Source organism: Saccostrea cucullata, unplaced genomic scaffold (assembly GCF_032062105.1).
Source record: "Saccostrea cucullata isolate Sc308-1 unplaced genomic scaffold, CSIRO_AGI_Scuc_v1 ctg3459, whole genome shotgun sequence".
Taxonomy (NCBI): Eukaryota; Metazoa; Mollusca; class Bivalvia; order Ostreida; family Ostreidae; genus Saccostrea; species Saccostrea cuccullata.
This window is the reverse complement of record NW_026919152.1, coordinates 36,576-48,454: the sequence shown is the minus strand read 5'-3', so window position 1 is coordinate 48,454 and position 11,879 is coordinate 36,576. Positions and strand designations below refer to the sequence as shown.

At 30.7% G+C, this 11,879-nt stretch overlaps 1 protein-coding gene and 2 long non-coding RNA genes across 4 annotated transcripts; all 3 read left to right on the top strand.

The window, feature by feature from the left end:
* Positions 1–318: 318 nt before the first annotated feature.
* LOC134280040 (uncharacterized) lies at positions 319–2,124 on the top strand. Of its 2 annotated transcripts, XM_062762486.1 has the most exons (3): positions 319–543; positions 1,039–1,122; positions 1,492–2,124. In XM_062762486.1, the coding sequence occupies exons 2-3, from the start codon at positions 1,048–1,050 to the stop codon at positions 1,687–1,689; spliced, it is 273 nt and encodes a 90-aa protein (XP_062618470.1). In that variant the 5' UTR covers positions 319–543; positions 1,039–1,047; the 3' UTR covers positions 1,690–2,124. The 2 variants fall into 2 exon arrangements, with proteins under 2 accessions (XP_062618470.1, XP_062618462.1); XM_062762478.1 differs by lacking the exon at positions 319–543 and having other exon boundaries at positions 953–1,122; positions 1,492–2,123.
* A 2,064-nt stretch (positions 2,125–4,188) lies between these two features.
* LOC134280080 (uncharacterized) lies at positions 4,189–6,967 on the top strand. Its single transcript, XR_009994836.1, has 3 exons — positions 4,189–4,754; positions 5,296–5,397; positions 6,588–6,967. It is a non-coding gene; the product is annotated as an uncharacterized LOC134280080 (long non-coding RNA).
* A 2,236-nt stretch (positions 6,968–9,203) lies between these two features.
* LOC134280035 (uncharacterized) lies at positions 9,204–11,457 on the top strand. The gene is made up of 3 exons (XR_009994825.1): positions 9,204–9,389; positions 9,529–9,703; positions 11,358–11,457. It is a non-coding gene; the product is annotated as an uncharacterized LOC134280035 (long non-coding RNA).
* The last annotated feature ends 422 nt before the right edge of the window (positions 11,458–11,879 follow it).

Sequence of the window (11,879 nt, the reverse complement as noted above, 5' to 3'; positions counted from 1 at the left end):
CTTGGCCTATTTTGTTTTCATGTGCCATCTTTTTGCTAAGTTTTTTTTATATGATTTTTGGATTCCCTTCTCTTGGCCTATTTTGTTTTGATGTGCCATCTTTTTGCTAACTTTTTCATATGTTGTTTTGATTGTCTTGTATTACAGATACTTTTTCTAGTCAGTTTTGGGAGATCAGACACTATCATATTTTAGTGTTTTATTTGACTTATACAAAATTAGCAAAAACAAGCTGCGGTGAGCTTGCCTATGAGCATAAAAATACATAAATTTATTTCAGATTTAAATTCAAACAGTGATGTTTGCTTTCGCTTCATTCGAGAGAGAAAGAAAAATGACCACGAGAATCCGTTGATGAAATTGTCTAAAAAAAGAAAATAAATAAGTTGTCCGAAGGTCTTTAAATAGCATTTGGAAATTCTGAATTTTTAAATACCACACTGACCATGTATATAAATAGGACTCTACAAATGACCACTACAAGCGAACTCTTATATAGCCATTGTACGTACATTGAATCCTTAAAAGTCGGCTTTTACTCAGGTCAGTTTCATTTACCACTCTGTCAATTTATTCATTTCATTAAATATTTAATTACAGTGTTCCAAATATTATTGAGAATTTATTTTATGATACATTTTTTTCTGATGTTGAAAAATTACTTTTAAAAAATAATTTTCACTGACAATAATTTATACATTCAACACATATTTAAAGTAAATTGTTAAAAAAACATAGTCTTTTCTTTTGGTGAATACTAAAATCCATTTTTCAGCATTTTAATATGGCTGTTCGAAAATCACAAATTTTAATGGTTTTTAATTGGTCCCCTTTCTGTTCACGTTAATCGTAAACAAGAAAAAATCCTTACTCCTTAAAAAACTCTAATGTCTGAATTCCAAGTAGGAACCTTCCTACAAGAATTTTCGTTTCCGATGGACATAGATGAATAGTCTTGCGGCTTTAATTCTTCTTCATCTTTTGGGAAAATTACACATTTTTTTCACAATATTTATGATAATATGCTTATTTTGTTAGACGGTAATAATGGATAAATTCACAAGTTTCCTGAGTGGCGCCCAGAGTCTGGCAGGTGCTTTAGGAACAAATGGCGAAGGACAGGTAAAAAAATATTGTTTTTAGTTCTTTACAGCTTTCAACCATTAGCCCTTTTTTTCTTAAAATTCCACCTTCATTTAAACATGTTAACGAATACATGCTTTAGAAACAGACAATTTACATATCACAAGTAATTTTATTATGTATAGAAAGCAGAAGAACGTATTTCATGCGCATTGCTTAAAAAAAAATCATGAATACATTAATTCATATGTAAAATATCAAAATATAATAAATTGTTTTTTATGATATTTAAGCATAATTTGTTCCCTATATCTATATATAACATAGAATGACAGTGTTAACGTAATATCGTATACATGTGTAAGTACCGGATATTTATTCAATCGTATCAATCATACATGTATTTAGTTTGATCGAGGAAATGGAAAAATCGTCAAGTGGTCCTTCAAAGGTCACATCATGGGGTTTGAGTGGAAGTACATAGGGATCTGTATAGACCAGGCGACGGGGGAAACAGCCACGGCCGTAAAACAGAGCAGGGACGGCTCCATCGAGCACTCCATGCGGGATCTGTTCCAGAAACTGGCCGCAAGGGGAGCGCTATAAAGAGCCCCATAGACATTTCATGAGGATATATATGTGGCTCAAAGTTTAGTTAAGAGCATGGACTGGATATAATTTTGTTGCATTTTAGTTCGTGGGCACTAGACATTCAGAAGTTTATGCTAATTTTAACTTACTTCTATACTTCTTTTTCCCGGTGAGCACTCAACAAGTAAATGCTCAAGAAATATGTATTTGTGTGTGTTTCTGGAATTTGTAAATAATTCAAATAAGATGTAAGAACGATTAAGTTAATATGCATACATGTACACATTACAATTATTCATTTGATGAAAATTAAATATGAATTCTTTATTCTAGCATGGACATGTGAATTATTTGAAATCTTTTCATATAGTTTTAAGATTCTAAGTCTGACTCTGTTTAAAATGTGAATATATATTTTAGATGGTATTTTTGTTTTGACAGGATGTAAATAAATAATTTCTGAAACATTTAAAGGATTTTTTTTTTGATATCGTAACAAGGTTTATAGGAGTTGTCCTCCTTGGGCTATCTCTTTCACACACAAAGGCGTACAAATGATCCCAGAAATTAAAGAAAAATAATAAAAAATGTTTGGAAAAAAAACGATTTATGATATATTATATAATTACAAAACAATAATTGAAACATAATAAGACTTCGTGCTCAAATCCTATTGGAGTTTACAGTGGAGTGAATACTGAGAGACGGAGTCTTTAATGGTGCAGAGCTGCCTTATTATTATAAATATTCTTTTGAAAGAGATGGAATTAAATTCAATCTTGTGCACATTCCCAAAGGCCGCTAATGGGTACAATTTTTCACCACTATGGATTAAAGACTCCCGATATAACAGCACTGATATTAATTAAGTTACCTAAATTGCCTTATCGGACATATATATACATTACGGAAAACATGCATTTTTTAATTTAGAGAATTCTCCAGAAATGCATGGCAGAGAAGATAACGCACTGTAGTAATTTTTTCGTAAATTACATTGATCAACATTTTCCTTGATTTCTCAAAATCCATCATAAATCTAGTTTGTATTACAATCTTTATCTGTCGTACTTCAAGTAAATGCCCATTTCTCAAAAGCAAAGACCAAGACGTGAACTGCTTAAATGCTCAAGATGAAATTATGTAATATTTAAAGGCCTCTGGTGTACATACAAACATTGTTATCAAATGATAAATACATTGACAGTCTTCAAATCAATGGGATTAAGTTTAAAATTTGACCAAGCACTAGGATCTATAAAGTTTATTTATTGGATTACATGTACTAATTAAAATACTGACGACAATCATTTAAAAATAGAAACTAAATTTTATAAACTTAAATCGAAAATAAAGAAAATATCATTTGGAAAACGCTTAACAAAACTACAACATTATAAAAATTAAGGGGTTAGTTATTATAAAGTTAAACCAGATATCTAAAAATAGCCTTTGGAAAGTACCTAACGGAACTACAGAATTCACAAAATAGCGGATCTTTAATGACGAGTTCATTTCAGAAAGTTGAACGGAAAACCTAAAAATAGCATTTGGAAAACACCCAACGGAATTTAATACAGTTTGGATAAAAACAGTATTTGAGTTCAATTTTTCGGTACAGAAAATAGGTAATTTTTTTTAACGGTTAGAAAGTTTTAACCATATAGTGTCGGTAGGCGGCTTAATGCAATGTAATTAAAATTAAAGAATGTTAGATCCGCTCGCATACTCGCTAAACTAGTGTACGTAGTGAGTATACGAGCGGATCTAACAGCTAATTTTAATAAGATTGCAGCGTAATGTTATTTTATATAGTTTTTTTCTTGCATACTAAAATATTTATGTGTCTATCTTTTCTGTCCCGCTATCTGTCCATCTAAATGTCTGTTTACCAAAAACAAACACTAAATTGGCAGTTAGATAGAGCTACAAATTTTATTGCACTTTGTGACAATATGCCTCTCTATTGTAAATACTATACATTAAGAGTCATTCTCTGTAAGGACCACAGATGCCGTTCAAACGAATACCACAGATTTTAATAAAACATATATGAAAAAATTATGAATGTGTATGAGATTAATTAGGTATATTAAAAATTTTGAGATGTGACCTATCCTCCAGGTTATGGCCCCCTAACACATTTTGTGGCTACCCCCATGTTTGAAAAGGTCAGTTTTCTCCTAATTTGACATAAAAAATTCAAAATAAGTAATGAACTATGGTTGGATTAAGTGCATTAAATTGTGAAAACAAGGTGTGAAGTAAAGATAAAAAATTATTTTTCTTCATCACTAACACTCCTTTTTATTTTAAAGAAATTTAATTTCCTCCTATTTTTAACCCTTAACCAACACGCTAAATAACCATACTTTCAGTGCCATTTTATAAAAAATCCCAAGATAGGTTTATAAAATATTAACAATATTTTGAAAGCAAACATACTTGATTATTTATTCATAATTATTCTGGATGTGTGTTTTTTGCTTTAAAAAAATAAAATGCATTTGAAAACTTTAAAAAACTAGCATTTCACAAAAATATTATCTCCCTTTGTAGAACTCTCTAGTTCCGACAGTGAAGGAAGGTAAAAACAAAAGTATTTGTAAGCATGACGTTTTGCCGGTTTGGAGTTCCTTTTCACAAACGATGTGTTTTACTGATATTTTTATACAAAACTGCTTAGATTATACAGTATAGCTTCCTTGGCAGATGTGATATTGTTTATTCTGAAGACATTCAACAACTCGTGAGTTTTAGCAATGGCCATGTATTGTCTAAAGTAGGTCGTATGCCATGTGTTACACTTGCAAAATTATTTAGTAAATACAGTGAACATGGTGAACGACTATCGAATGTGGACGTTATTTTAACTTTTCTTCAAAATAAAATACAAAGAGGTGAAGAAGGAAGTTTTGTCAAATTCCAAGTCTTCTAAGTTCACACCTGCATATTGAAAATACCAGAGGAGATGGACCAAGAATTCCCCTCCAAACAGAACATGTGAAAATTTGAAAGCAGGTCATTTGATTGGTCAAGCTGGTGCAACGCTACCAGTGTTATACACCATGCATGTACACGTAAGTAACTACAATTTCTGATACACAATATAATAATATGTGTTCGTAGAGTTATGAGTAGATGAAATTATTGAAAAAGAATTAAATCGAAATGAATGTAAAAAGGTACAGTCCAAAGACTATACTAAAGCATTTCTATCTACATGTGTATGTAGGTCTTAGAAGTGGGTAAAATAGCTACTTTGGGTAGCTTTAACCTACATACATGTACATTGTAGCTATTAATAGCTATGTGGGTAGAATAAGAAATAATCTTTGGACTTGACCTTGTAAATTTAATTTTCCTTGTTTATCTTGAACACTCTATAATGATGTATGCATTTAAAGTTTAACAAGATATTAATTAAAAAGTTTCTCCAATTGAATTATTGTACACAGTTATTTATTTTAGACCTGTCAACATACAAAACTAAATAAAAAGTACCGCTAAATATGTGGTGAATGGCAAAAAAAATTAACAACTCATTCTTATATAATTGTGCTTTAATTAGTACCTGTAAGGAATTGAATTATTTTTATGAAAATATACAATTTATTGTAGCATGCTGCTGTGTGACCAAGTGAGGGGCATCACAAGGAAGGGGAAGATATTTAGATCATTCATGGAGCCTTCAACATCGTATTAAAACCAAATTATAAAGAGGTATAGTGTCCATGTACTATAATTTTGACCCAATAGCCTTGACTTCTATATCTTTCAAGAAATTAGACATTGGTAATAAATTTTGAAGGATAGAGGATACAGCTTTCATGTTCCATATATACATTAACTACTATTATTGACCCACTTTTCAAGGCATGTAAACGTTCTGTGATGTTCCAATTTCTACCCATCTGAAATCATCCTAATTATTCTATACAAATATTTTTTACTTCAAATTCAATTTTTGTGCAACTTTGAATAAGAAATTAAAAAAAACTACACTGTTAAACTTATTGATTTTATTCATTAAAACATGACCCAAGTTGTTATTTTCAAAAATTTTGACAGGAATTTCTACCATTTTCCTTAAGAAACCTCTCTACACTGAACACTAAAGAGTTACGATTCTGTTCTATTTATCTGCCCTTAGATTTAAATGCCAATAAATATACATTTACACTATATTACTCAGTTTATAATCAAATCAAGTATTCTTAACATTTTAAAAGGGCAAACCACTGCAGCTATTTTTAGAGATAGTTTAAATTCTAAATTATAAACATGTTGTTTACATGTATCTTCTCCATAGAAGTAAATAGCAATTATTTCTACTGATACTGTGTTGTGTTTGAACATTTTTTTCCTGGGGTTAAATGCCATGTATCATGTATTGAAAATGAAATAGAGAAGCTTATTATTTACATCTTTATTCAATATAATTTTCGCAAAGTCCAAAAATCATTTTACACTGGTGTAGAGAGGATGTATGACCTATTACATGTACAAGTGTAACTGTTTTCATGATCCAATTGGTTCCTTTAATCATTTTTAGCTCTACTGGTCAAAGACCAGAAGAGCTTATGCGATAGTAATGTGTCCGTCGTCTGTTTGTCTGTCTGTATGTCTGTCCGTCTGTAAACAGTTTTTCAAAATGCTACTCCTCCTACAGTTTTGGTCTGATTTCAATATAACTTGGCACACAAGTAAACTACAATAAGATAAATAATTCTGTGTATCTGTTTTTGTCATTATTCTATTGATTGCTTTTGTAAATGTCCCAACTGCTAGTTTTCTCTTTCTTTATTATAAGTACAAACCAGTAGAGCTACAGTCTTGACAGAGATTTCTGGTTAACTTAAGTCTTGTATTATCTACCTGGTAAATCTAAATACTTGTATTGTCTATTACAGAACTCAAGAAGCCAGAGTTTTACATTTAGTCATGACCAGTCATGACATTCAGCAAATGAATGAGTATCTGATGAAAATTAGTGAGAGTTTTCAGAGAATGGGAGATACCGTCGGGACACCTTCACTAAGCCTGCTAAATTATACTACAACAATATAATGACAAACATTGCTGTTATTCCCAAAGAACATCAAAGAAATAGTGAAGTCTTACAGTATCTGAAGAAAATCCTAGTCTTGCCTAGTATTATACCTGAGGGAAGTTTTGACCACTTATCCTGAAGTTATTCATGCATAATAACATGGGTCCACTATGCACTACTATGAATATGCTTCAAATAATTAAAAGAAAAAGAATTTAATAATGTACATTCTTAAATAAAAGATAAAAAGTGTATAAACAGTAGTCTTATTGCATGTAAAATGATAATTCCATCCTTTGTTACAATTATTGAATTTTTATAAAATTGACAAAAAAATTAAAGAAATCTATGTCAAAAGTGTCTATTATTATTTTCAAGGCTTAAGGATAACGTTTACTTGGATGACAAAAATATTAACTGATAAAAGTGAAAAACCACCTATTGTACATCTATGTAATTATTCACTTAAATATGTCATTGCCCTACTATTCCTGCTAATGGCTCTTGGGTATTTCATAGAAAATATATAATTATTTTTCACAATATGACCAACATTTGACCCCCCCCCCCCCCCCCCCCCCCCCCCTAATATTTTGCCAATATATAGAATTCTATAATAAACATAGCTACTCTATGCTTGTGCCCCCTCAGAAAATACGTCTAATGATCTTTTGTCCATATTTTGCTTTCTAGAAATTTTTGGTAGTTTTCACTGAGAATGTATGGTTGTGCCCCCCCCCCCCCCTCTTCCAACTGAAATTGCCTCTTACGAGCCTGCAATCAAGTTGAAAATCTGAATGACAGGAACTCTTATTACTTACATGTATGGCCTCATTTTACTTTTGTTGTCCTTATTCTGCTGGTATTATAATTTTATGAGCTCAATAATCAAATTATTTAGATATGTTGCTGTGAATGGTTTGTGTTCAACAGTATACATACATATTTTTGAAATTCTTCATTGTGTATCAATCAATTACAAGTATATGAAATAATGTTTGAGCTTTAATATAAATTGATAATTGAAAAAGTTATTTAAAAAAAAATAATTAGCCCGAACTTTCTCTGCACACCATAATCTTTTATATTTTCTTTGAAAAAATAATAATAAATAATAATCTTTTAATTTTCAGATTTATTTTCAGTTATCAATTGTTTATTTAGTCCATTTAAACCATTTTGGATTAAACATGTTGTACTTTATAGAAATCCTGACTTAAGGTCATCCAGTCAATTCCTGAAAATGTGGAGAAGCAATTATACTACATGTATATTATATATTCTTCAGTTAACTTTGAACTCTTGACCTTAGCCTTACGTTGTGATAGAGTTAATAAATTAACTTTTCATCGACTCTTTTTTTCAGCTAAATTTGTAACAAATACGTTTAATAGCTGAAGAAGATAAAATTTGAGTCATAGAACAGGTGTCATTAATCCCCAGCCTTTTCCTCATTAAAAAAAAGGGGGGGGGGTAAAATGAAATATCTGTGTATTACTTTTATATCTTAAATATATCTAAATTTCATTTAAAGAATTGATTAGTAGCATGATTAATATACACGTCAGTATTGTTAAAATTTAGCCACAAAAGTGATTTTGAACCGATAAAAACATGAAATGAAAAAAAATCCCATGAGCCCTGTTAACCACTGCTATGTTGCTATCCGCCCCTAAAATCATACATTTTCATTCATTTTTATCATTTAATTCTCTGTTAAGGTTGTTTTACATAAACAATTTCCTCAAAAGAGAAAAACAAACTCTACAAAATATACCATATACAATGTATAACGCAGTTTTCCAATCCATATCTGAGGAAATTCGGGATTATGGGTTATTTTCATTTTGATATTTCCCGAGTTATCTGAAAAACACATGTTTGGAATCTATATGAAATGAAAGACTATAGTATAGATATTTGGAATAAACAAGAAGTTTAAAAAACCTATCTTGGAATTTAAAGATAAATGTAATTGAAATAGAGGGTAAAATGGATTTTTCTGCATTTTGAAAAAATCATGAAATTTGATATTTTTAGCCTTCTATCAGCTTGAAACGCCTCAGGCAAAAGATTTAATTCTTAATTATTTTAATTATATAAGAATGCATAAAATAAATTATATAATTGAAAGTGGTAATATTTTTCGTGTTTAAAGGAAATATCGGGGTTAAAAATGCTATATTTCATGAAATTGAACCTGTCAAAATGGCCATATTTGTGTTAGTTACGGTTGCCATGGCAACGGACACCCCGAAACATGAACTAAGGTGGTTTTCTCAGTTAGACACCTGAGTACACTCTAAATACAAAAAATTACGTATTTCGGAGACATTCGTTTTTACGGCCTCCTTGGATTCTTTGGTTTTTACAGAGAATGACTCTTAATGTTCAAGATTTAAAAATATATACCTTAATTTGTTTAATTGTGATTTGTTTAGGTATGCATTCTTTGTTAACAGTCAAAAGGAATAGTAACATTAAGAAAGAGATTCTGTATTTTCATTTCTTATCTGCCCTACAAAAAATGATGAATAAGAATTAACGGGCACTGAAGTGTAGTAAAAATTGAAAATTCCTTTGAATTGTTACACGGGCACTGTAATAAAGTCTTATATCGCCATTGAATATAAGATCCTGAGACTACCAAGATCTTAAATGGGTAAATGTGAATTTAATTTTGTATATTTTTGTTTGGTTTAAAACATCATACTTGCATTTTAACATGAATCATATACATAATAAAGTGCTATTCAAATTTTTATACCTTATGTACCCAAAAATAGTAATTTTATTTTTAGAATGTGGAATAACCTCATGAGGCAATCGAAACAGAAAGCTGCGTTCTATACATGTATTATGTAAACATCATATAAAATCACAGACTTATACATGTTAAAGGAGACCTGGCCTGTGGAAGTGAAAGCATCCATATTTATCAAAACAAAGAAACGCCATTGCTTACAAAGGACTAAGGTAAATAAGAAATTATGTCTATTCTTTTCCTTTATTTTAAGATGGATTGAACATTGTTTAAAACACCGAGTTGAATGTATAATTTGAAAATTTATTGTAACAATTCTTTCAATGTGTTTGACAACTGAGGGATAAACACGAATTCAAAGATATTTTAATTCTAGATCGATTTAATTTTTTTTAATTGTACTAACTTTGTCAAGGAGAAGAAAAAAACAATCCTTGAAGTGAATTTTCACCATTAGCGATTATTATCTTATAATTGTACAAATGTGACAAAATCTATCAAATATATTCAAAACCGTGTATGTATAAAATAGTACGTTTCTTACCAAAATAGTTATCTCAATGTGTCAATATATGCGTTGTTTTGCATAAAAGAAAGTCTGTTTTAATGTTCCCGGTAAAAGTATATTCGAACAAAGTATATATGCATGTACATTTTGCTCTGTCTCTTTGTCTTTTATAAGTTTGTTTGCAGAAAAATATTAATAGAAGCACTGGCGTACATTGTCAAACCAAGTATTCCTTGTGACATGACCTTCCCCCCATAAGTAACATATTTGACGGCCTTTTTTATTTTCGAATTTGCTCATTAATTCTACACACATCTATCATTTTTTATCTTGATCAAAACGTTGCGACCGTAAGAGATATGTCTTTTATATCTTTACCAAGCCTTTCTTTTGAATTTGACCTTTTTTATTGAGCTAAGCATTTTATCTACTTTTGAAACAACTTACCTTGGCCATGAATATGGAGTTGTTGGTGCAAGGTCTTTCAAATTTCAAGGTTATTCAATGTTACAAGACCCTGCATTGATTTTTTTATCTCTTAACCTTGACCTCGGGGTTTTATTTGCAATTTGGAAACTTTAAATTTGACCTTTGTCATGAGTTTTCAGACGGGGACATAAGTGTTTCACAAAACCATCGTGTTGAATACTACAACATATATTCATTTATTCATTAATGAATGTGCTGATTTTGCTGGCCATTTTTTCTAAATCAAAGTTTCTATCCTATATAAAATATTTTTTTTTTTGGAAATAGAGAATTCAAATGAAATAGAATAGAACAACAAAAAACATTTAATTGAACGTTTGATTTTTATAATATTTTCAAAATGAGTTTTAAGTAGACAAAATATTATAATTGTGTTTTCATTTTTAATAGAGTAAAAATATACGAAATCTAAATTGTAATGTAAAGTTAATATTTTTGTGTCATATTCTCAAAAGAAAAAGCAATTAACGAAAAGTGAAGACGTTTTTCAAAATACATAATTGTAGTAATTAGCATATCAGTAGGCTGAAGATAAAAAACACTGTGAAATCACATATATACCTAAGGTCAAATTTTCGTATTTAAAGACAAAAAACATTGGTTTGCATGGAGTATGCGGAAATGGCTTCGAGGATGGATAATTAAAAAAAACATTTCTTCCTGGACTTCTTTAAACCTTGAAAACAAGAAGGGGGGGGGGGTGTGGTGTTACTCTACAATATTTATCAAAGAAATTGCTTATCGAATTCTACTAAGGTTCCCTTTTTTTTCAAGAGAATACACATGAAATGCCATGAAACATATCACTAGTCTTTGAAAAAAAATAATCATCAATTCCTCATTATAAGTTCTCTCTTTTTTTAAGATAGATATATTGGTATTCGTGAAAATAATAATGGACAAATTAAGCAGCCTCATGTCTGTTGCTTCTGGCATGGCTGAACTACTGGGGACATCTGGTGAAGCACATTTTCTATATTAAACAAGGTTTCTTGAAAACTTTAGACTAAACAGTGGCATATCTTTACTTGTTTGAAACGTACATGCATGTTTATTTATCATATATTACATGTATGATAACAGGTAAATATCTGTAAGTGTCATCTAGTGGCTTTCTCACTCTTTCATTGCCAGACATCGAGTTCTTAGGGATCCGGGTTAGAATAGGTCCTCAGTACTCCTTTGCTTGTCGTAAAAGGCGACTTAATGGGGGGGGTCCATCGGATGAGACCGTAAAAACCAAGGCCCCATGTCACAGCAGGTGTGGCACGATAAAGATCCCTCCCTGCTCAAAGGCCTAAGTGCCAAACATAGGCCTAAAATTGCAGCCCTTCACCGCAATGGTGACGTCTCCCTAACAGTATAATATTCTGGAGAGGGACGTTAAACAG

What these genes read in the sequence shown, in the direction of transcription:
- LOC134280040 (XM_062762486.1), top strand. Translation starts at nt 1,048, where the DNA reads ATGGATAAATTCACAAGTTTCCTGAGTGGCGCCCAGAGTCTGGCAGGT. An exon ending in GAACAAATGGCGAAGGACAG is followed by an intron (nt 1,123 to 1,491) that starts GTAAAAAAATAT and finishes ACATGTATTTAG; the next exon opens with TTTGATCGAGGAAATGGAAA.